General features: G+C 40.1%; 1 protein-coding gene across 2 annotated transcripts in view; it reads right to left on the bottom strand.

The window, feature by feature from the left end:
- Window positions 1-631: 631 nt before the first annotated feature.
- MYT1L (myelin transcription factor 1 like) overlaps window positions 632-26,186 on the bottom strand; it is a 367,912-nt gene continuing 342,357 nt past the window's right edge. For both annotated transcript variants that reach the window (XM_045010646.1, XM_045010645.1), the window contains 4 exons: window positions 14,778-14,869; window positions 7,543-7,646; window positions 3,645-3,788; window positions 632-3,326 (listed from right to left, as the gene is read on the bottom strand). In XM_045010646.1, coding sequence (XP_044866581.1) covers window positions 3,186-3,326; window positions 3,645-3,788; window positions 7,543-7,646; window positions 14,778-14,869 — 481 coding nt within the window. In that variant the 3' untranslated portion in view covers window positions 632-3,185. The remainder of the gene's footprint in view (window positions 3,327-3,644; window positions 3,789-7,542; window positions 7,647-14,777; window positions 14,870-26,186) is intronic.

The raw sequence follows: 26,186 nt of genomic DNA, 5'->3' as shown, positions 1-26,186 counted from the left end.
CCAGAACTCATTGTTTCTTTTGCAGACTATGACTAGAAGTGTACTTTCCCTGTTAGGCTGACTGATTCTAAAAACAATTTGGGGCCCTCCTGCAGATCAAATGAGATTAAAAATTATTACATCTTAGATTGATACATAGTTTTCAGTTAAATATCACTTCTGAGTTTGTCAACCCCAATTAGCAACGCATTTAATTTTAAATGTACTGAGGACAATATCACAGTTGAGTTACCCATACTGAGAAATAGCACTAATTTCCTCCCGTGCTATAACTAGCAGGAAATTTTGAAATGATAGCGAAGCTCACTAATGGAACAGTGACCTTTGGTTGTCTTTACATGTCTGTTAAGGATGAAACTGAATAGCTGCATGATTAATTAAAAGGAGCAGCTGAAAATCCTGCATGGAGAATTTAAGGAATAAAGGGCCAAAGTTCATCACTAAAAATAGTAGCTGATTATTTATTCACCATGGCTTCTAGTACATTTGGTAAAGTGAAAATGTTATCATTGATCATAGAACCACTGTGCTACAAGTGTGGCAACACATTTTTTTTATTTATTTAGAGTAAGATGTGTTAACATCCAGCATGACAAAATTTGTACAAAGTTCACAATTTAAAAATGAAGTATCACAGCAACTTGTGATTCCACACATTTATAGCAAAATTAAAATGTCAACAAATCCATGCCGTGTAGTACAAAAATAAATCAAACTTCAGTTCCACAGAGAGCACAATAAATAGTTTATACAAAATTCTGTCTTAATAAATGATTACTTAAATTAACTTAGAAATGAATATGAACAATAAGTTATAATAAATAAACTCTGACTCACAATAATTTCATATGAAAGGTCAGCATTCTAATATGTGACACTTTTGTGATCCCTATATAATAGTCACAGATAACTTCTGATTTGATATTATGTACCAACATTAGATGAGCAGCAGATTTGTGCTTAAAATCCCTTTCCATTGTACATAGGTGATAACAATAAGAATCCAAAACTGATACTATCTATTACTCTACTGAAAGCATTACTATATTGGCAAAGAAGCTGCAGACACAATGCAGTGGAAAAATGCATATGCCATTATGAACAATGAAAGCCCTAAAAGGAGGCTAGGGCAAAAGTACAATATATATGGCAGAAGGTGAACAACAAGCACCTTGCTTCAGCTCTCAAAAAGGCAATTCTGAGCATGGCAGCTACAACTAATAGCACAACAGAAAAAGGGCACTGTACAGATAAGACTGCAGAGCCCCCAAAGTAATTACATAATCTTTTCCCAGCTAGTTATTAAAGTCCTCATGGAAAACTGTAAGCTTTTGTACAGTGAATAGTATAAAGTGCCGCTGGGATATACATATATTTATACATATATATATATACCGAGGTTGAATATTGTATCAGAATATTTGTTGTGAGATCCCTGTAGTCTCCCTTAGCAATATTACTGGATTGGCCATAATGGCTTCCACTATAATTTGTTCAGGTTTAGTGTCACAAGGCTAATGACACAAGAAATTGCACACCTCCGTATGGATATATAGGGCAAGGTAAGTGCAAATAGTCAACTGGCACATTGTGGGGACAATGACCCTGTAAGTCCTGTTCTGCTAAAAATATTTTATTTTTTACAAAACCCATCTTTTTCATAACAAAATTTTAAAGTACTTTTGTACTTTCTGCATAACATCAAGACATGGAAGGAAAAGATATGCTATCAATTTTAAATAAATTCAACATCTGTAAAACACAACACATCAAAATTACTACTTAAAAAGGAAAAAAAATGTCGTAATAAAAAGTGGTCTTATGCATACATATAGTGCAGTCATTTTGAAGAAAACAATCAAATCTTGAAGGTACAAATAAGTTTTATCTTAAAATGATCCAGTTTAAAGCAAAAAAAGTGCTGAAGTATATTTAGTTACATTAAAATTTGATTGCATTCATTTTTGCAATAGATAATAGTAGAACAAATATAAAGCATACATGAATGCTGCAGGAATGATTGTTCTCCAACAAAATGCAGAACATAACTATTAAAATATGAAAAATGGGATCAAATGCTTGGCAAAGCAAAAAGAAAAAAATCTTTACTGAGCTGCATTCCTCCTAAAGCTAGCAGTGAATCCAGTTCAGTAACTACAGTAGACACAAATCATTTGTCTTTATCCCAAAATTAAAGAGGTAAAAAGGCAATATTAGTTTTAAAATATTGTCTTTCATCTTAAATTGAAAATACAGAGTTTCTGAAAGATGGACTACATTGTTATAAGACATAGTTCAGAGGGGCACTAAGCAGTCCAGGAGAGATACGAGAATGTTGGTGCCAAAGTTTATTTGAAAATAAAAGCTGAAATCTTCAGGTTGTCCACCTCTGATATAGTTCCTTTCATAATGGAAGTTCCCATATTCATACCATGTAATGCTTAGAAGTTAATTTAAAAGTGCTGTTTAAGCTGCTTTGAATCTTCTGTCAAGTTTCCATGGCTTGATGTTGTCTTACAATAAATTACCCATTTTGTATCTTACATCTAATCCATGCCATTTTCTTGGATTTCAAAAAACCTCATTTTATTGCCCCCACCACACACCATCCTCTGAAAACAAAAGTCACATAATATTTTCAAGCATTGTTCAAAAATAAAGCATTTTTGCAACCAATTCTTGCTATGAAACAATATGCACACAAAATGTATTTCTTAAATCCCATAAAATCCTCCAACATGAGGCAAAATGATAAAGTGTTTAAAAAGTGGCTGCAGACCGCAACATTGTCATTCAAAGCTGTTTTTTTTGTCCATTTCAGTTCAAAATACTAAAACATTTAATCACTAAAGCATTAAAAAGAATTTACACTCTATTTATTTCGATCAGCTTACCTCTTCAGAAATATATATACCCCAAAAATGTGCATACATTAGCAGCTATAAACATTACATGGCATATCACACTATGTCAGCTTATATGAAAACGTACAAAATGTGAATGTATTCAAAAAACTATTCTGCAGTTACTATCTTTAAAGCAAGACATAAAATCATTATGAAGTCTTGTAAGCATAACACTGTTTCAAACAGAAATAAATATATAACACTTTCTGGTAAATTACAGCAGCAAAAAACAAGAGGCATCCTTTTTTTAAGCAAGACTTTCACCACTATAGCAGCTGTTCAGACCTGAATTCCTCTCACAGCCTGCTTTATATTTTCCAGTAGGGCTTTATTTTCTGGACTCTGATAACGATCTTGATTTGTATACATGTCCGTCAAAGTGGTCACGTAAGCATCAAAATTTTGTTCATTGATTGGTTCCTACGAGATATTAAATAGTAGTTCATATACAACTTTTATTTTCTTGATTGTATATTCATTTAAGCATAACATACTATCATATCATATTGCCACCATTTTTTATAACATTTAAAATGCCTATTTAGATCTTAATTTTACAGGATACACTGGAACAGGCCCACTGTGCCTTTGTTAGCAGTTAAATTTATCTTTATGGTTTCAGTGTTGTTACCACAAATATCCAACTGGTTGAGGAACCATAAACATAAAAACGACATCTACTGTATGAGGTGAACTGAAGATCGCCAAATTCCTTAACTTGTGCTCTCAATCACTTACCATATGTGGCAGCTGGATATTAGCTAGACTATGAATTAAAGACTGGCTTAAATTGGCCAGTTCATGAAGAAGAGACTCATTTTGCTGTTCAATTACTTTGTTCTCCTCTTCTATCGTCTTCAAGTTGCTCTCCATTGTGGTAATCTAAAATGGACAAATTTGTGTACAATGTAATATAAGGCAAGCCGTTATAAAGCATGCGTTCTTGAAGTGAGTGATAACAGTAATATCAGAACAAAAAAGGGCCTTTTTGTTTAAATAAAAAGGTTTCACTTGTTTATAATTTTTTTATCATTTTAAGAGGTTTTTCTGCTATGTACAACTGCAAATTATATGACTTTATTTTAACGGCTTGTCTTTTTTTATGGTGGAAGTACTGATTTACCTTACATTTGATTGTACGGGCTTTGTATCAATTTAATATTTTTTTTTAAAATAAATATCCTTTTGTATTTAAAGGCACTTATAAGGGCCTCAAACTTGCAAGCTGATTCATGTGGGCAGACTCTTATATGTGCCTGGACTCCAGCTAAAATCAATGGAGGCACTATATGGGTATAAGAATCCACCTGGATCCATGAGGTTGCAGGATCAGGGCTAGTGTGAATAGATGATACATTTATCATATTTTTGTAGTATATGCCATATTAATTAAGTGTGCACAATTCTTTGCTGTCACCATTTGGCTCTTTGGAATTATATTTGCATTCAACCTATACTGCCCAATGAATATTCTCACAGAACTGCCAGTGAAAGCTAAAGAGTTACACATTGTTGCACAATAGGTACAGCAAAATAATCAGATAAGTGTGTCTTAGTACTATTCTTTTCTATATTTTTATGTTTTGCCTTATGTTACTAACAGCTTTCAATGTTTGTGTTTAATGACAAACAAAATGAAGTTTGCTGTATTTTATTAGCAATATATTTGTTGTTGTGTGGCCTTTATAAATATTCTCTAAGATGTAAAGGACTTAACGACAGAACTTATGACATTTGATTACTGTTTCAAATGGGTTGAAATTTAGGAAAAGAAACTGTGTGTTGCATAAACATGAAGTGGTCTATATAAGTAACTTACTGGATGTGAGAGTGATATAAATACAGTGGTCACACTTACAAGATGTATTCCATTTGGAGAGAGATTAGCATTTCCAACAGTATTCCCCATTTTAAGTATACTGTTCAAACCTGTAGAATCTTTCTAAAATGAAGAAACTTTTAAAGCATGACCAGTGTACATGGCTATTTAAATTCCATGACATAGGACAACTCATCTCTTACCAAGTGTAAAGTGTGTGTGTGTGTGTGTAGGGTAAGATGTACATTGGCAAGAGGGTAGAAAGTGAAGCCCAAAAAGCAGAAAAGAGCACGTAGAGCCAAATTCTCAAAGAAACAGTCACTTGGTTCTAATTTGACATCCACAATTAACTGCAGGTATAATATATTATAGGAAAAAATGATAGTATTTCGATGTGAACTATCTCATTTGTCAGCACAAACAGTATGGAGGTCTGAAGGAGAGAAGATTTTTACGTGACCATCAGATGAGGTCAGTATGTTTTAACAGGTTTGCTGTCACAATCAGATAGTTAGATGCCTCAAGTCTATCATTGTGGATTTTTGATAATTTGATCTGTAATATTAATTGATAAAAGCAAATCTTTTCTTAAGAGCTTGGTGCACACATAAGACTAGCTGTCAAGTAGGTTTGACTTTGACTACTGATATTTATGCAGCAGATAATCCAAGCTGAGATACACATTGTCAATATTACAGGGGAACATTTCTTTGGGATGAACAGTTCTCGATCTATTTCTCCAGTCCTACTACATACGTGTAACTTTGTTTTTTTTTAATTCTTCTTAGCTAAGATCAGTCATATTCCAAGTCATTATGTTTAATATTCATCCTTACTTTTTTTTTACATGAAAAGTAATAACTGGAGTCAGAGTATTGACCTCTGACATCAAATATAATTAGGGCCCAGTCCTAGGAGGTGCTGAGAGCCATCAACTCCTATTGACTTTAATGGGAGTTGAAATTTCACAGTCTCTCATCAGATTGGTCCTTTAGGTGGTTGAGGACTGTTATCTGATAGATTTTTCCTCTTGGGCTAAACACTGAGAGATGCCATGCACCTGAAACTGCATTGATTTTTGTGAAGTTCCAGGTAATCAGCACCTCTCAGGATTTAGCACACTGTTACCGTCAGATGATATCTGAAATGTAATTGGTACCATTGTTACGGCTCATATCAAGTGACTTTTCATTTTCATTTTCAGTGTATAAATTAAGTAAAGTTACAGAACAGAAACTGCTCTCTATATTATAAATTTTCTTTTACATATTTCCCAATTGATATAATGAATTTTGTTTGAAATCTACATAACACAATGTATTTTTATAATAGCATATATTTTGTTCAGGTTAATGTTAAAATTTTATTGTCCAATACAGTACATATGGACTGTGATAGTCTTAATGACCTTAACGAGTTGATAAAAACCTTAAGCTATCTGAGTGATTTGCTCCAGCAGGTCTGTCTTTTTTAAAAGAAAACTCATTTTCCTTTGGAGAACACAACAGGTTGAGAGTGTGACCCCTGAATTATTGTGAAGTCCGATTTTGTTGGGATTCTCCATTAGATGTCAATAGTTTTAACGACAGTAAATATTTGTCAGCAACAATTTTACCCCCTTTCCAAGTCTGTGTCACATCAAAATGTGCAATAGACCCCTTGAACATTTCCTAAGAATATGCAGTGGTCTAAATCCTCCAAATGAACTGGTTCTCCCCAAATTGATCTATTACTCTGTTTCCTAAGAGTGTACAGTGGAACCCGTTTGAGAAGTGAAAGCTAGAATTAGTGTAGGGATTGTGTGTTCATTGTGTTGATACAAGTCTCCACCTAAAAGCCCTGATCCTACAAGTTCTTTCATACAAGAATAACTTTATGTTTGTGAGTAGCAGTATGATTATTTGAATACTGGGGTGTTTCAGTTTTTTATTTAATTTTTCTATATGGCCATAATGTATTAGGTATTCATCCAGAAATCCAAACACTTGTGGCAGGTTACAGGATGAGATCTGGCCTAACGAATACTGGAGTGCCCAGATGGAAGGCATTTAAAAAAAAACCACTTGCAAAAAACCCTGTAAGTCTTAATGTGGACTGTATCTAGTACACCTTATTGATATCAAACTGTGGGGAGACAAAGCATCATAAACTGCACTAGATATGAGAGCTGGTTGGAAAATGTAATTTCAATGGAAAGCAAATGAACCCCCACCCCATTTTCTATCCATCTACAGAAGTGGTCAAAAACCTCAACAAAAGAGATTTTCATGAAAAAGAGAAATGAAAATGTTCACGGTATAGTTCTCCATTTTCTGACCAATTCCTGTGGACCCCAAATAGGATGAAGCTGGGGTATGGACTGAGTCCTTTCCAACCAATCAGTGGTCTGGTGCAGTTGCCACGGGGAGTGCTATACAATATTACAGGTGTAGCAATTGCTGCTTCTGTGTGGACTCCTTCTGCAAGCAGAATGCCCTGGCCACTACTGTGTTCTCATCTACCAGTGCCATGATTTAGCTGTCTGAGAATTTAACAGATACAAAGGTTGTATAAAATCTTATAAGAAGGAAATGCAAAGGTGGCTATTTAGCCATGACTTTCAGTTTTTAAAACTGATGGCTGCTGTGGTGGGAAATAACTACTTAACAGCACCACAGATACTGTTTTATAAGCCTACAAATGTAAATTAAGAACATATGAAATGTGAGCAAAAATGTGAAAGAAAACAATTTTTTCAAATACAATTTTTCTCCTATATTTCTTTTGATCAATCACGTGTAAAAAGTAGCTAAATTTATGGCTTCATAAAACTGTTACCTGAGTTCTGAGTTTAATCATATCAGCTTCCATCTGGGAATTGGATTCATTTAGTTCCTTGATTTCTTCATCTAGCTGCTTAATTTCTTCATCATTTTCTATACCTACGCAATATAAAAATAAAGGAGATATTAAAATAATTAAGCTATAAATCTGTGTTCTGCAACTGAGTCATTTCATATTTGAAATTAAACTTATGAAAGTAAAAAGTTCAGAAACACTAAGTCTCATCAAACTTCCCATTTAAAGTTAAACCCATGTATTTCCCATCATGTCTCTTTTAAGAACTGTGGTAATTTTCCAATGAGAATGGTAGAAACAGCTTAGGGAGAGATTAAAAACATAACACCACCCTTTAAATATACTAATTAGGTCTTTGCATTATTAAAAATGTACCTCTACTAATGAATTATGCTGCATTGCCACACTTGACCTTTTAAAAAAATACTGGCAATGTCTCTTATCCTTTTAAGGAAAGAAAAAATATCCTAACAAGGCAATAGTTTCAAGTCACAATTATCCCAAAATCACTTGCTCGTATAATCAGGGGAAATGTTTCACAACACAGAAAAACTGTAAAATACCACTGTCAAGCTGGACCACCTGCAGCCTCTGCTACCTCCGTAGTTCTTTACCTAATGGTCATTACCGAATGACATAGAGTAACACATTCAGAAGTGTTCAGGTGACTCAGGAGTCTAAGTCTCACTTTCAAAAGTTACTTAAGCATTTAGGAGCCAGATTTTTAAAGATATTTAAAAGACACAGATAGGTGCCTGCTGGGATTTTCAAAAGCACCTAGATGCCTAATTCACAATAATTTCAGTTGGGAGTTAGGCACTTTAGAAAACCCAGTTGGTGCTTATACGTCTCCTTATGAACCAGAGTGCCTAACTGCCTAAGTCCAACATTTAGGCGCCATTGGCATTCCAAAACCGCTTCTCAGCTGCTGCCTAACATTGGAGGTACCTAAATTCCCTCGGTGGCTATGTTTCCACCATAAAAGTTGCCAAGGCACCTAAATTTCAGCAACTTGACATGCACTCTGTTGCCTAAATCCTGACATACCTAAGACACCTAACCCAGTGGGATTAACACTGCCTATCTTCCCTTTAGGGCTTGATCCAGTAGGCATGTTCAGTAAGGAAGTAAAGTCCATTTTTTCATGTCTAAATGCTGGTGACATCATAGCAGAATTTATGGAAGTCTTCTTGATCCATCGCTAACTTCACGCAATCCTCAACTGATCTCTTAGTGATCTGTCACACATCATCTATCCGTCTCCTCATTGATCATCCCCTTGTATGATGACCCACCACCATTCTTTCCATGATAACTTTCTCGAGGATATTCCCATCTCTGTGCCTGGTGTGACCAAAGTACATACGTTCGCTTTTATTGATTTCTGAGAGCAGAGTCTGCTTCTCTCCAATAATATTTCTAACATAAGTGTTCATCTTTTCTGTCCAGGGATGGGGCCTCACTGGCAAGATAGGTGTTTCCTCGCTTAGTTAGAGGACCCACTTTTGGGCCTCTGGGGATTTGGGTTGAGCTAGGGCTCTGAGCAGCTTATTAGTTGTGAGGCAAGGTCAGGGTTTAGGCAGCTTTGCAAAGGCTGAATGGTGGAAACTTTGCGCCAGGGGGACTTAGATGTGAACAGAGTTAGGCAGCAACTGAGTGGTGGCTTTGAAAATGTCAGTGGTGCCTACATGGAGTACTGAGGTGCCTAAAGAGGCAGATGGATGCTAAAGTACATTTAAGGAACTGGGCCTTTTGAAAATGGGACTTGGACTCTTAAGTAATTAGGTGCTTTTGAAAATGTTACCTCTACAGCCCATTCCTTACCTATTGAAATTAATAGCAAAACTCACTGATTTCACCAGGAGTAGGACTGGGCACCTCACTGATGGATATTGGTCTAGCTTCCTTCCTGTTCACAACACTGAAATGCTTTATTAAAGTTTGTAATGAACTACATCCATCGGTAGATGTGAGTTATAGGTCTTTGTCATTCATGCTGTTTCTGTCTGAGACAGTAGATACTAGAAAGCCCAAGACTGAATTATTGTGCTGGTTTATATTTTTAAGTTTTTGGTATTAATTACTATTGGTCTTGTATCTTCTTTGGTGACTCAAATTGCCCTAAGGAGATCCCTTTTGAGTCCTATTTAATTCTGTATTTATGTGCTTGCTATGTGATCACCAGATCCTCAGCTGATGTAAAGTCATGTAGCTCCATTGGCTTCAGTGGTGTTATGCTAATGTACACCGAGGATCTGGTCCTAAGTGTCACAACTAGATGGATGTCAATCCCTGTTGACCAGGGAATTTCTGTATTGCATGATCATCAGAGGAATTATAGTTTGCATAGTCAGTAGCTTTCTTGAAGAGAAGTGCAATTAGACTAAATGGCTACAGGTACATGTAACATTGATCATCACATTTCTCTTTGTTTTTCCAGTTGCTGGGATGGAGATCTTTTTAATTCAGGAATCTTCCTTTTACATGTAAGCAGAGTCAGGATGAGCTCTACCCTGACATCTGGCGGTGAAGTGTGGCAAATTGTGCAAAAGAACTTCAGGGGCTGATCTTGTTTGCATAGGCACACCCACCCCACCTAGCATGAGCCCACAGCCACCCAAATGGTCACTTTGGCTGCTGTGGGATCCCCAGTTTCTCTGTTATTGGGGCAGAAAGAATAAAGTGTTGTTACCCTGATTATGTGAATCAAGGCCAGTGGAACTATTTTATGACAGAGGGACTCACCATCAATTAAGTAGCACTCTCTAGACAAGGGTCATGGGTTCCAAAACCCAGTGAATTGAGAGAGGCTGGGTATAGGTATTTGTACCTGTGGTGTGGGCCCCTTTTGAGGGCCTGAAACACCAATTGCACCTCTTCCTCTCTCCACTGTTGAATAGCGGAGCTAATTTTGATTCCACTAGGAATCTAGTTACAGGCTGCTATGCTGAATTCACTTTGGGCCAATGGTGCACCAGCACTGGGGTCCCCTACTACAAGCTGAAATCACTAAAGAGCTAAAATTGCTGAGATCACTGAGTGCTGTGTTAACTAGCGGGGGTGCCTGAAGATATTTTGCTAAGTGGCTGGCAGAGTGGAGCAGTTTGTGGGACGGTTGGAGTGGCCCATGGGATGGCGAGTGAAGGGAAGCGGAGTGGAGTGGAGCTGAGCTGAGCAGTTTGCGGGATGGCTGGAGCGGCTCATGGGACGGCTGGTGGAGCGGAGTGGCTGGCAGAGCAGAGCAGTTCGTGGGATGGCTGGAGTAGCTCATGGGATGGCTGGTGGAGTGGGGCGGCTTGTGGTGAAGGCTGCAGCAGAACCCCACGGAGAGGCAGGGCAGTCGGCCTCAGATCACTTAAGATGCCCCTTAACACTCCAAGCACCCCCTCCCCCACATTTCCACCCAGGCTGCGGGGGTAAAACTCTGCAGATAAACTTTTGAACTCTGGGGCTGCACTGACCAGGGACAGAGACTTTTAGGTTGTTGGACTTTTGGGAGTTTGGGTGATTCTTGGGTGCTGGACTCAAGAGACCAAAGGGAAAGTAAACAGCCCAATTTGCTGGGATGGGACTTTTGCTCATGGTTTGTGTTATGAATCCTGTTTGTAGTGTTTCCCCAACATAATACCACATTGTTTCCCTCCTTTATTAAAAGGATCCTGCTATACTCAGACTCTGTGCTTGCGAGAGGGGAAGTATTGCCTCTTAGAGGCATCTAGGGAGTGGTATCCTAGGTCACTGGGTGGGGGCTCGAGCCGGATTTGCATTGTGTTATTGAAACGGAACCCCTAGATACTGAACCCGGCCCTTGTTGCTGCCAACTCAGACGGGCAGAAGGGTTACATACGTATGTCTTTACTGGACACACTGTAAAGTTATATTTCTCTAACCTCTCTAAGCTGTATCTCCACACAGGGGCAAAAAGGGCCAGATTTTTAAATATTGTTGCTACTGTATACACATTGTTCGGTACAACCTTCTCTAACTGTCCTTTAACCAAACCACCCATGCCTGACATACTAGTTTACTCATCAACCTTCCCTTCTGCACATCCCCTTCACAAAACTCCCCCATCACAACACTACTGGTTGCGGATGCTAGGTGTAGTAGTTTGGTGTATGGGAAGGGGTCGTTTGGTAAAGATGGTGCAGGAGAACTGTGTCTGTGGTAGTTGTAATAGTGATAAGGTGCATGCCTGTGAATGGAGGAGTAGAGAGTATGCATTAGTATATCGCTTAATTTTTTATTTCCTTGTTTTGTGAGTTTTTGTCAGGTATGTGATATATACAGGCAACACAGGCTTTTGTGTGCTGATTTCTTAGGGGTTTTTATGTTAAAGATGTCGCACTCACACAAATTCCTACTATTCCCATTTCTCTTTTTACTCAAGAGGTCCCCTGGGCTAATGACCTTCCTGTGGCTTGTCACCTAGGAGATCCCACCTGTGGTGAAGCATGGGAAGTCTGTCAGGCCCAGGGACTAGCTCAGTAACAGTGCTCCAGTTATCTAGGGAGGCTGCCCACCAGCATCCCCATGCTCCTACCCCCTGTAGTTTTTACGGGTAGGGATATGTATGAGATAGGGAAAATTAAGAAACTGGCAGGCAAACTCCATTGACAAGCTCCATTACTGAGCCAGTCCTTGGATCTGACAAAGCTCACTCAGTTTGCTACAGGGGGAACTACTCTGTGACAAATCATGGGAAGTTTTCTGGCTTGACTACTCTGAGGCAAGGAAGTTTAAGTCGCCCTCAGCAAAGATGGCCATTGCTGTCCATAGTCAATGTGAGTGACCCTTATGAAAGATGTCCTTGCCGTCAGGAGGCAGCGAGGGGCACTATGAAGAGAACCTGGACATAGGGGTATAGAGAAGGCAAGAGTGGGACACTGGCCTCTCTATGTGATGAGGAATGTACAGTACAGCTGAAGAATATGGGGTATGTGTGCAGGAGGGAGTCTTGTAGGGCAGTGGAGTAGGAGAGGTAGGTGTGAACCTGAATGGGCAGGGAAAAAAGAAGTAGGAGGGAAAATGTGATGGATAGGAGACCGCGAGGGGAAAAGCAGGACACACATGAAAGACAGAAGACAATGGAGGAGCTTGGAGGGACAATGTAAGTGGGGCAGGGAGGATAGATAGGAGGCAGGATAGTGATTGTGGTAAGGGACAAGGAGGACAGATTGGCAGCGCCTCCACCTAAAGAGTTTGGAGAGGGTACATGGAGTCTTCCTCCAGGCAGCCAGCGGGGAGCCGCACATTTTTTGCTTGTGTGTTAAAGGTTGATTTTTGAACTTGGTCATACACGAATTGCAGGTAGACAGTTCTCCCTAGAGGCTCAAAAAACCAGAAGACACTAAAAAGAAAATAAGTGATTTTTTTAATCTCATGATTTTTAAACCAATCTCATGCCCTGGCACACACTTAATTACAATCTTTCTGATGGATGGGGTTTCTCTTGATATGTTTGATTAATGATATTTTGCCACCAATAGGTTACACATATCTTTAATGTGTCTTGCAGACACCAATACAGTTGACTATTAATGTGATAACTCTATATTCATTACATTTGTAACAACAAATTAATTCTGGATTTTTTTTAAGACTGCTCCCCACTTCTCCCAAGTTCTAGAAGAACTCTGATGAATCTCCCATTTTTTCCTGACTATAGCCCTCCCCTTCATACCTTTGAAGTGTCATAGCCTTTATTCTTCCAGCTAATGAGGAGTGCAGGGGATTCCTTTTGGAGCCAATCAAAGCTGCTTCTTAATTTCATAGTTCCAATTTGGGATATTTTAACTGCTTTGTAAATGAAGAGGTCCCGTGTAGCGATTATTATTTATTATAGACTCCTTTATACTGTGGTAGTGCTTTTCAGGCCAACCAAGTCAGGGCCCCATTGCGCTAGAGCCTAGAGCCTTAAAGATATTTAAGTACCTAACTCTCACTGAAATCAACAGGAGTTAGGTGCCTAAATACCATTGAGGATCTGGGACTGGGAGCTGTATAAACATATAGCAAATGACAGTCCCCGACCTAATGAGATCACAGTCTAAATGGCAAGACATATTAGATGTATGAGACAAACAATTGGACTGGGATTAAGGGAGACAGGGTAACAAAATCATAGGCTGTGTGCAACTCTTACCCAGTCAGGAGCAAGAAACACAAATTGTCACCTGGCTAGCTGTTAAAAGATGGCAATATTCCATAAGCAATAAGGAAGTGGTAAATTTTGAGAAGGGATTTGAAGGTGGAAAAGGTGGCAGCTTTTTGGATTTTGAATGGCAGTTTATCGCATGTGTAAGGGATGAGATTAACGGTCCAGGAAAAAAAAGCACCTCTCATTAAATACAATTCTAAACTTAAAGAAGTGTTGCAACTGTGTTGGTCCCAGGCTATTAGAGAGACGAGGTGGGATATTAGAGAGACTTCTGTTGGTGAGAGATACAAGCTTTCAAACTCTCTCACCAACAAAAGTTGGTCCAATAAAAGATATTATCCACCTTGTCTCTCTAAAGTTTAAAAAGTACTTTCCCTTGGATTGTACATGAACTGCTGAAAGTGCTTTTCATACAACTCCAACATGGCTGGGATGTTGGATGTAATGCAGCTTTATGATATTGCTTTGCCAGTATTTGTCCTGGAGCACAATTGCAGGAAGATAGAAAGTAGTTTTGTATAGTTTTCCATTGGTCAGCCAGGAATGTGGGCCTCCAGATTGGCCAGAGGATTTCCTGAAGATGATTAGCACAAGGCCCTCTGGATCTGACTTTCAGAAGTGCTGAGCACCTACAATTCCAGTTGAAACCAGTGGGGGCTGGGTGTGCTCAGCACCTCTGAAAATCAGGTCCCCTTCTCTTCTGAGCAGTTGAGCAATGGGAGACCCACTGGCCCACCTTGGAGCATCAGACTTAAGTCAGAAAAAACAGAGCATTTTATTATATTTGGAAATATTTACACAGCAACCCCTGTGTAAATCCAGAATCTCCTCAATAAAGTCAATAAAGTTTTTCAGATTTTCTCTGGTGTAAGTCAGGTCAGAATCTGATCTACTGTATTTCTGGCTCAGGCTTCAATAGCATGGACGTCATTTGCATTGCTTTCTAAAATGATCTCGTTCATGATATACACTAAGACTTATAAAAAGGCCCACATAGCAATGTGTCTTATCTTGCAAAGAGGTAATATTTAAAAGAGAATGATTAAAATTTTACCATTACTGGCCCGTTGCTTTATTGTTAGCATCTGTTCTCCAGACAGCTTTGCTTTCTTCATGGCGGAAGTCGCTCTGGGGCATCCTGATAGACTGTGAATGATAAGAAAATAAAGAGCCTATTCAATTGACATGCATCCGATGAAGTGGGTATTCACCCATGAAAGCTCATGCTCCAAAACGTCTGTTAGTCTATAAGGTGCCACAGGACTCTTTACTGCTTTTATTCAATTGTAATAGATCAAGACAATAAATTTGTTAACTAAAACTGTCATGACAATAACATCTGAGAAAAAGTTTATCTCCACTCTGCACCAAAATGATAGGGTACCTGGTTCTGAAAGAGAGGGAGGAGCTTCATAAATGATTTTTTGGTTTTATTTTTCTGCCCCCACCTATTTTTGAATGTGCAGATTATATATAAATCCAAGGAAATGCATTTTATGTACAAAATCTAACTAGGAAAAGAACAATGCAGCCTTTTAGCGGTGTGGTACCCATAAATAACCTACCTTCTAAAAAGGGTTACTGCTTAAATGCTCCATTTAAACAAAACACTATCTGCCCTACTCCTTTCAACTCAAAAACCCAAACACAGGAACTCTGAATTTCAAGGACTGAGGGAACTGGCTAGCTCTAATTGTGTCTTTAATAACGAGCTCTTTTGAATGACTAGCCCTTTTAAAGTATGCTCGTTTTTATAGATATAACCTATTCCTATATTTGAATTGTTCTTTTTCTAAATTGCTTTTTAAAACATGTGAATTACTTTGGATCAGATTTTTGTTTGGATTTTGGAAAAGTGCATTCCCAGCCCACGATGAGACCTGCATGTAAAATGAGATTTAACACTGTATTTCAGGGTTCACTCCTCCACTATCTCATTCTATGTACAGAGTCCTAGATACTATTTTGGGAACAGGTGTTCTATATACTAATACATGAAATACATACAAATAATGATTTTCTTGAAATATGGAGAATTTTGATAAAGACAATTAAGTACAGCAATCCATTTAAAACTGAGAGAATTAGAAGTATGGGGGCAATTTTTCTATATACAACTACAATCCCAACAGAATTTCAATTCAGCATCTCTGAAATGTAGGACAAACCATTTATCCAGTTAAGCTTATACAGTCTTTGATTAATACCCATAGCAATGCAGAGATACTGTATTATATTGGGCACCTCAGAAATCCATTCAACCAAGATACAATATCCCTTACTGATCAATTTTCAGTCAATCAGCAGTTCCCACCATTTGCAGATGTGATCAAAGAAATATGGAAACTCAGATTTAATTGTTGGCCAAAAAAACCCAACAATTCACTAGTATTTAGACATCTGACTGTCTCAGACTTTAAAAAATCGTAGGTGAAATCCTGGCCCAACTCAAGTCAATAGCAGTTTTGCCACTGAATTTCACCATGTATTTTTTAAAAAGTGTCCCTAAGTGTGGTACATTTAAAAGTGTGCCTACATTCCCCAAATGTTGAACTGTCTCTCATATTATGCTCATCCTCTAATCACACCACGCAAAAGAATACATCATCACAATACATTCTAATTGTTCTATTCTGGCAAAGGATGTTGGGCCAGATTGTGCTCACACTTAGCAATTAACTGTGGCACAAAACTGTTCCCATTTTTAAAAATCCTGTCCTTAATATGGCACTGTGTAGTAGAATCGGCAGGAGGAAAAATATGTCTACTGTCATTATAAGTTGGAGTATTATGTTCCCATTTCTATCAGTCTTTAAAAGCAGAGGACATTCTGAAATGTTTCCAAAAATCAATTCTACATTATTTCAGCACAAACATATTCAGATTTAATAACACATTTGAACTCTAGATTCCACATGCTACGTATATGCTTCTGCATACTGTGAAATTTGCACTTTGTTCCCGAGGCTAGAGTGGACTGTTTCTACTGTTTTTTAATTGTTCACATGTCAAGCTTAAATGCAGAGTCAGAACCAGTACAGCAGTTAATTTTTCTCCTAAATAACCTAGGTATGTGCAATATGGAACCAATTTCCAAGGGATATGGTAGCTTCTCCATCACTTGGAGTTTTTAAATAAAGACTCGATTTCTTACTACAAGATATGCTCCAGTTCAACCACAAGTTATCAAGCTTGATCCAACAATCATTAGGTGAAGTTGTATGGCATGTGTCCTGCAGGAGGTCAAACTAGATGATTGTATTTGTTCCTATTGATCTTAAAACCTATTACTTTCCAACACTGACGTTCACTCATTAAAATATACTATTCTGAATGGTCTGAATTGTCACATCTACAAGGTTTTGAATTATTATTATTAAGCAGAACTGATAAAAAGAGGGACGAATTTTTCACAAAAAATTACAATTTTAACCGCATTTTCCATCAATATATTCAAAATTGATTTTTGCCATTTCTATGAAGGAAATAATATATAATAATAAACTATGGCTATTACTATCAGTGTGATCTAGTGGATAGGGCTGGGAGGCAGGAAACCTAGGTTCTGTTCCCAACTCTGCCACTCACCTGCTGCGTGACCTTAGACAAATCACTTTACTTCCCTTGCTCTCTCCTTGATTTGTTTTGTTTATTTAGAAGTAAACTTTTGTTATGTGTGTCACAGTTCCGGGTTAACAGTACCCCTGTCTCCTTTGTGGTCTCCTCCAGGGCACCCCTTTAGATCTCAGGACTCCAGCAATCACTGCTCTCCTTCACCCTCTAAATAGGGGATTTAGGCTTGCAGTCTCTACTACAATTCACTGTCATCATAACAGGTCTGACTTTAGTCCAGAACCTGCAGTCTGTTTGTTCCCAGGGACAATGACAGAGTGACCAGTCAGCCTTCATGGAGCCCAGTACATTTGTTTTAGGATAAAAGAATTATAAAGGACACAAATAATAAAACAAGATGCAATCTACAGGCATGCTAGGTGTCACCCATATTCCACATGGGAAACCTGGTAGGGTCCAGTCCTTCAAACCCTTCCAGCAGGATTTTGCCCTCTTGGTTACAATCAAAATGAAGGCCCATGAATCAGTTTATGCTGACTCTTTATGGCAAAGCCCTTTCTTTGTCTCCCGGGCCCCTTGAACCCAGTCTGAATGAGTTTATGCAGTTCCTCCCAGGGCTTGGTACTTCTCCGGAGTTGTTTACCTGTCTCAGGATTTCAGTAATCAGTTTCTGAAGTGAATTTGGTAACCTTCCCCCATGCACATGGGCACCGGGTTTGTATAGCTTTTGGTGGTGCCCAGAATGGATCCAAGCAGAGCCATCCCATCCATAGGACAGACCGGGGCAACCACTCTGGGCCCTGTGCTTTGGAGGGCCCCGCACTTCAGGGGGACACGGGTCCAGGGCGGCCTGGGGGCATTAGCAGGGGGCCTGGCACCGGCAGCAGTAAGTGACCTGGCCCCAGCCCGCTCTGCTCAGCCCCGCCCGCCCTACTGGCTCCCGGCGTTGCTCGGGGGAAGGGGGTAGAACCCGGAAAGAGGCGGAGCAGGGGCTTTGAGGGAAGGGGTGGAATGGGGCGGGAAGGGAGTGAAGCAGGGGTGGGAAGAGGCGGGGCAGGGGCTTGTGGGGAGAAGTGGAGTGGGAGCAGGGCGGGGGCAGACCAGGGGTGGCAGGGCAGGGTGGAGTGGAGCAAATCAGGGTGGGCTGGGGCCGGGTTGCTCACTGCTGCCAGTGCTAGGTCCCCAACTACCCCCTCAGGCTGCCTTGGCCTCCGCATCCCCCTGAAGCACAGGGGCCCACAAATCATGGGGCCCAGGCGGTTGCCCCAGTCCATCCCATGGACAGGACAGCTCTGAAAATATAAGCCCAAACATTGGTGGAGCTTGGCCCATGTTCCTGAATATTGGTGGAGCACCATATAACTCGCTGCCTATGCCCATGCAGCTAGAATACAATCCCTGGCCCATAAATAACATATATAAAATTGATAGAATAATCTGAAAGATATTGCTTGTGTCTGTTATATCTGGCACAATGTGTTTGTACAGCAACTAGCACAGTGGGGCCTGACCTTGTGGAAGAACTGAGTTTTGGGGAAGAACTGAAATAACAACAGTTTAATGCCTCTGTGGATCAAAACCATGACACGATTAAAGAGTGGCATAGAGAAATGTGCACAGAGAAGTTTGTGAGAGATACATCACTGGCACAACCGAGGGAATGGAGGATGACAGGATAAAACTTTAGAGTTCTGTACCATTTTAATTATCTTGAACCACTCTCTTTCTTTTAGCCCTCAGTTTAAGCTTTTACCCCACATCTGTGGCAGGCTGAAGAGTCCAATTTTCAGCGAGGGTGAGGAATCTGATCCCTAGCAATCATACCATGATGGTGTTTATTTTGTGAAGCCAGTAGAGAAGAGCCCACAGAAATCCAAATGTGGAAGTGGCCAGCCTGTTCCTCCTGCATTCAGGGATAATCTCCTACCTAGAGCACAGGCTCTTCCGGGCTGTCACTGCAGTGATGTTTGTGTTACCATGCAAAAATCATCCTCTTGTGACAGAAATATTATCTCACAGTGTTGTGGTGTGCCATCAAGATGTTACCAACAGTGAACTAATTAAAAATTCTGGGTAACAGAGCTCCTTTAAGACAGAGACGTGGTCTAGCACTACCTTGACCCTGGTTTTAGCCAGGGTTGGGACATTCTGGGAGTTGTAGTCTGGGAATTGCGGACTACCACAGCAAGGCATGCTGGGAAAGGGAGCTAATGTATATAAGCAGCTCTGATTCCTCATCACATGGAAAGACTAGGAAGAAGTAGGAGCTCCTATAAAGAACATGGCTGGACTTAAGATAGAGGGCAGGGAAGTTTGCAGGATATTGACACAGACCTGCTGTGGAGAAACTGCAACCTCAGAAATTAGCCCGGGGGAAGAATTTTGTTGGGCTTTTGTTGTGTATTTGACTTTTGAGCCTGTGCCCTGAGAAGTAGTTTAGCTTGCCAAGGGAGCAAGTCATGGACAGATCCCAAGAGAACAGAATGTAAGGGACTTTTTAGTTGGTCACACATTATCCCAGGAAGTGGTGACAGAAGTGGCTTTGGAGAAACAAATGCAGATAGTCTGAGGCTCAGTGGTAACAACTGATTCCAGTCCTGGAGCCTGAGGCCACAGCTCCCTGGTGGGAGGGCACCTGTGTCATGATGGCTTGTACACTGGCTCATAGAGTTGTAGTCTCTAAGGTCAAAAGGGATTATCATGATCATCTAGTCTGACCTCCTGTACATTGCAGGTCATAATACCTCACCCATCCATTCCTGGAATAGAGCTCTAACTTCTGGCTGAGTTACTGCAGTCCTCAAATCAGGGTTTAAAGATTTCATGATACAGAGAATCCACCATTTATACTAGTTTAAACATACAAGTGACCTGTGCCTCATGCTGCAGAGGAAGGCGAAACCCCCACAACCTAAATATGGTGATCAGTTAGACCCTGAGTATTTGAGCAAGACCCACCCGCCAGACACCTGGGAAAGAATCCTCTGTAATAACTCAGAGCTCTCCCCATCTAGTGTCCCATAACCAGATGTTGGAGATATTTGCTGCTGGAAGTCACAGATTGGCTACATGGCATTATAGGCAGTCTCATCATACCACCCCCTCCATAAACTTATCAAGCTCAGTCTAGAAGCCAGTCAGGTTTTCTGCCCCCATTGCTCCACTAGGAAGGCTGTTCCAGAACTTCACTTCTCTGGTGGTTGAAAACCTTCGCCTAATTTCAAGCCTAAACTTGTTGATGGCCAATTTATATCCATTTGTTCTTGGGTCCAAAATGGTGCTCAAATTAAATAACTCCTCTCCCTCCCTGGTATATCCCTCTGATGTATTTATATCGAGCAATTCTGTCTCCCCTCAGACTTCTTTTATTCGGCTCAACAATCCAAGCTCTTTGCATCTCCTCTCATAAGGTACATTTCCATTCCTCAGATCATCCTTGCAGCCCTTCTCTGCACCTGTTCCAATCTGAATCCATATTTCTTAAACATGGGAGACAAGAATTGCACATAGTATTGCAGATGAGGTTTCACCAGTGCCTTTTATAATGATACTAACACTTCCCAGTCTCTACTGGAAATACCTAGCCTGATGCATCCTAGGATTGCATTAGCCTTTTTCATGGCTGTATCACATTGGCAGCTCATAGTCATCCTGTGATCAACCAATATACTCAGGTCTATCTCCTCCTCTGACACTTCCATCGGATATGTCCCCAGTTTATAGGAAAATTCTGTTGTTAGTCCCTGGGATTGCTAGGGTTCAGAGTTCATGTGGCATTATAATGAATGGGGTAGTTCAAACTTTTCTTTGCCCTACTATTTCCCTTTCTCTCTCTGAGGAGCCAGACAAATGAGACGACAGTGTATTCACTCAAAATCAGATTACCTCTGTCTCCATAAGGTCTAGACATTTAATTTAATTAAAAAAAAAAGCCTAAATTCTGCAGGAAATAATGGGGCCAACAGAAAAGTCCCGATCCCTGGCCCAGCTCTAATTTTAACTGCCCTATGTGTGTATCTTGTTGAAAAGTTTACAATCATATAATGAACTGTGTTGGGAATCTTGGAAGCAGGCAGACCCCACTCTCTGCTGGTAAACACTCCACTTACTTCTGCCTGCACTACAGATGTGATTCACCTCCCCAAATGGGGATTACTAGCTGCTGCTCTAAATTGGAAACAATCAAGGGAAGGCAGGTCACTCTGGAAGGCTAGCCCAGGTACAGGGAAGAATTAGCATAATGCCAGTAGTGTGCTAAAGTGCAGAGGGTGGGCCAAGGGCAGAAATAAGATTATCAGGAAGAATGAAGCTGAGAAACTACTATGGAAATGGAAGGAGTTATTGGTCGCCAGAAGAAGAAAGAAAGGGAGAAAGTGAGGAGTCAGGTGTGAGGCAGGACTTCTGCCAGATTAAGGAGAGAGTATAGGAATTTACTTGCCTCCAGTTCTTCAGGAGAGAGAAAAAAACATGAATAAAATTTGCTTCAGTGCTCAAACAATTAAAGCAGAATTTACCCTCAATGCCTCAAAAATCACCGACTTTTCTAAAAACAACCCCAAACAATAGAAATATTTTACCAGATTATTTAGTGGTTTCAACAGAATAATACATATCAACTCACATCAGATATATGGCCTTTATAATTCACTTCTCAGTCATAGGTCTTCCGCTACAAGTGGGATTAGTGTGTAATCCTGTTTTAGCTCATTTTAATGCTCTAGTGGCTTATAAACCTTATGTTGGCTTTTATACAGACATACATAACTCAGGTTTGTTCATTGTAGTAAAGAACATCAGTGTTTCTGTACAGTGCAAAGTAATCAAGGTTACCTTGGTTGAGGTTGCCATTATTCTCACATAAATGAGAACCATCATGGGCAGGCGGTGCATTTGAGCATGTGGTGCAAGCAACTGACAGCCCTCAGGGACAGTGGATGCAAGAGTGGCTGCACTGGAGGAACAAAGGGAAACAGAGAGGTACATAAATGTTTAGGACACAGTAGAGATATCCTATCTCCTGTCCGACTGCCCCTGGGCTGTTAAGGAAGTTGAAAGTCTCAAGACAGGAAAGCATCAAGCTGGAGTGGAGGGAAATGATCCCATAGTCGGGATCCACCTTCCAGATGATGGCATGGTATGCACTTGCACTGAGGATACCCTTCCGGGGGCAATTATTAAGAAGAAACAGGTAATAACAGTAAAGGATTTGATTATTAAAAATATAGATAGTTGGGTTTGTGATGACTGGGAGAGCTTCATAGTGAATTGCCTGCCAGGTAGGAAAGCAGCGGATCTCTTGAGACATGTAGATAGCTTTCTATGTAGTGCTGGGGAGAAGCCAGTAGTGATGGAACATGCAGGTACCAGTGACATAGGGAAAGGGAGGAGAGAGGTCCTGGAGGCCAAATTTAGGTTGCTACGTAAGAGATTGAAGTTCAGGACCTCTATGGTAGCATTCCTACACCTACTATAAAGTGGGTACATAATTGGCTGAAAAAACATTCCCAGAGAGTAATCAGTGGTTCACAGTCAAGCTGGAAGGGCATATCAAATGGTCCTTCAGGGATCAGTTCTGTTCAATATCTTCATCAATGATTTAGATAATGGCATAAAGAATACACTTATAAAGTTTGTGGATGATACCAAGATGAGAGGAATTGCAAGTGCTTTGGAGGATAGGATTAAAATTCAAAATGATCTGGACAAACTGGAGAAATGATCTAAAATAAATAGGATGAAATTCAATAAGGACAAATGCAAAGTACTCCACTTAGGAACAAACAGTCAGTTGCACACATACAAAATGGGAAATGACTGCCTAGGAAGGAGCAACTGAATATTGACAAAATATACAAGTGCTTCTGTACAAATGCTAGAAGTCTAAATGCTAAAATAGGTGAATTAGAGGGCCTGGTATTAAATGAGGATACTGATATAATAGGCATCACAGAAACATGGTGGAATGAGAATAATCAATGGGATATGGTAATACAAGGGTATACAATATATAGGAATGATAGAGTAGGTTGCGATGGTGGGGAAGTGGCACTATATGTGAAAGACTCAAATAATGTAAAAATCTTACATGAAACAAATTGTACCATAGAATCTCTATGAATAGAAATTCCATGCTTGAATAAAAAGAGTATAGCAGTAAGAATGTATTCCTGACCACCTGACCAGGGTGGTGACAGTGTCTGTTAAATTCCAAAGATATTAAGAGAGGTTACAAAAGCAGAAAGCATAATAATACTGGGTGATTTCAGCAATCCCCTTATTAACTGGGTACATGTCACCTCAGGACATGATGCAGAGATAAAATATTTAGACACTGAAAATGACTGCTTCATGGAGCAGCTAGTCCTGGAACTCACAGACGCAATTCTTGATTTAGTCCTAAGTGAAGCACAGGATCTGGTCCACAATGTAACGATAGCTGAACTGCTTGGTAATAGTGACCATAATGTAATTCAATTTCACATCCTTGTAGGAGGTCAAACACCAGAAAAACCCTCCACAGTAACATTTAACTTTAAAAAAGGGCCCTATACAAGATTGAGGACGCTTGTTAGAGGGAAATTAAAAGGAGCTGTCACAAGGGTTACATGCCTGTAAGCAGCATGGGAACTATTTAAAAATATCGTAATAGAGGCTCAGACTAAATGCATACCCCAAATCAGAAGACAATAAGATGACCAAAAGAATAACCATGGCTAAACAGCATGCAATAGAGCCTGTTAGAGGCAAAAAGGCATACTTTAAAATTTGGAAGTCAAAACCTAGTGAGGATAATAGGAAGGTGCATAAACTCTGGCAGGATAAGGGTAAAAGTATAATAAGGCAGGCCAAGAAAGAATTTGAGAAGCAACTTGCTACAGATGCAAAAACTAACAGTAAGATATTTTGAAAGTAAATTAAAAGTTGGAACCCTGTCAAATAGGAAGTGGGGCCAGTAGGTGGCCAAGGTGTTAAAGGAGCACCTATTGAAGATAAAACAACTGCAGAGAAGCTAAATGAATTCTTTGCATCAGACTTCACTGCAGAGGATGTGGGGGAGATATCCTAATCAGAGCTGTCCTTTTAAGTACGGTCCCACATTGATGTATCAATGGAAGATGTTTCAGAACAAACTGATAAATTAAACAGTAATAAGTCACCAGGACCAGATGATATTCACCCAGGAGTACTAAAGGAACTGCAATAAGAAATTGCAGAACTATTAATGGTAATATGCAGGGGCGGCTCCAGGCACCAGCATGCCAAACGCATGCTTGGGGCGGCAAGCCACTGGGGGCGCTCTGCCGGTCGCCGCGAGGGCGGCAAGCAGGCTGCCTTCGGTGGCTTGCGTGCGGAGGGTACGCTGGTCCCGCGGCTTCAGCGGACCCTCCGCATGCAAGCCGCCGAAGGCAAACTGCCTGTCCTGCTTGGGGCGGCAAAATGCCTAGAGCCACCCCTGGTAATATGTATCCTATCACTCAAACAAGCCTCTATATCAGATGATACAGTGGTCAGACAGCTTTCTCAAACCAAAGTAATGTTTAATCTGAATAGCAGGAACAAAGCATAACACAAGAGACAAAGGACCTTAGCAATTTATATGCATATCTGTTTCACCCAAAGCTTACCATCTCCTAGAAGCTTTGGAAGACTCAGTTGCTTCAGACCCATGCCACAGGACCTGTCTATTTGTCTGTGTCAGTCTGCTCCTCACGAACTGCCCTGAACAACTGCCTTGCCCTCCTTTAGAGAGTCACCTTTTAACCATTTCAGTTCTTTTGATCTGTCTGTTCTCAGCCTTAGCAAAACAGCTGTGTAACTTTGCCAGCAAATAGCATCTTCACAGCTAATAACTCAGATATTTGTTCCTTAACCTCCTGACTTATTTACCAAGGTATCTTATTTGGATTCATTGTTGTTAACTTCTTGCTAGTTTCCTGACAGCTCTGCTATTAATTAACCCTACCTGTATTTATGGTCCATATTCTAAATTAGTCAGACAATAAATGTATTCCAGGACCCTGTCACATTCAGGTTTCATAAATTAATACAGATCAGTCCCTTGTCCTTCACAGAGAGAAAACAGTGGATAATGACCACTGCTCCTTCCCAGTGAATAAGACAGAGAATATCTTATTGCCCTTATATAAATTGATGGTACGCCCACATCTTGAATACTGCATACAGATGTGGTCTCCTCATCTCAAAAAAGATATACTGGCATTAGAAAAGGTTCAGAGAAGGGCAACTAAAATGATTAGGGGGTTGGAACGGGTCCCATATGAGGAGAGATTAAAGAGGCTAGGACTTTTCAGCTTAGAAAAGAGGAGACTAAGAGGGGATATGATAGATGTATATAAAATCATGAGTGGTGTGGAGAAAGTGAATAAGGAAAAGTTATTTACTTGTTCCCATAATATAAGAACTAGGGGCCACCAAATGAAATTAACGGGTAGCAGGTTTAAAACAAATAAAAGGAAGTTCTTCTTCACACAGTGCACAGTCAACCTGTGGAACTCTTTGCCTGAGGAGGTTGTGAAGGTTAGGACTATAACAGGGTTTAAAAGAGAACTAGATAAATTCATGGAGGTTAAATCCATTAATGGCTATTATCCAGGATGGGTAAGGAATGGTGTCCCTAGCCTCTGTTTGTCAGAGGGTGGAGATGGATGGCAGAAGAGAGATCACTTGATCATTACCTGTTCTCTTCATTCCCTCTGGGGCACCTGGCATTGGCCACTGTCGGTAGACAGGATACTGGGCTGGATGGACCTTTGGTCTCACCCAGTATGGCCATTCTTATGTTCTTATGTTGAAGCCACACAGTTCACAGATCAACTAGTCATTCCCCAGCTGTTCCGTCAGTTTGCCCAGTACTACTGTGATGAATCCC

Source organism: Mauremys mutica, chromosome 3, assembly GCF_020497125.1.
Source record: "Mauremys mutica isolate MM-2020 ecotype Southern chromosome 3, ASM2049712v1, whole genome shotgun sequence".
Classification (NCBI taxonomy): Eukaryota; Metazoa; Chordata; order Testudines; family Geoemydidae; genus Mauremys; species Mauremys mutica.
This window is presented reverse-complemented; position numbering and strand designations above follow the sequence as displayed.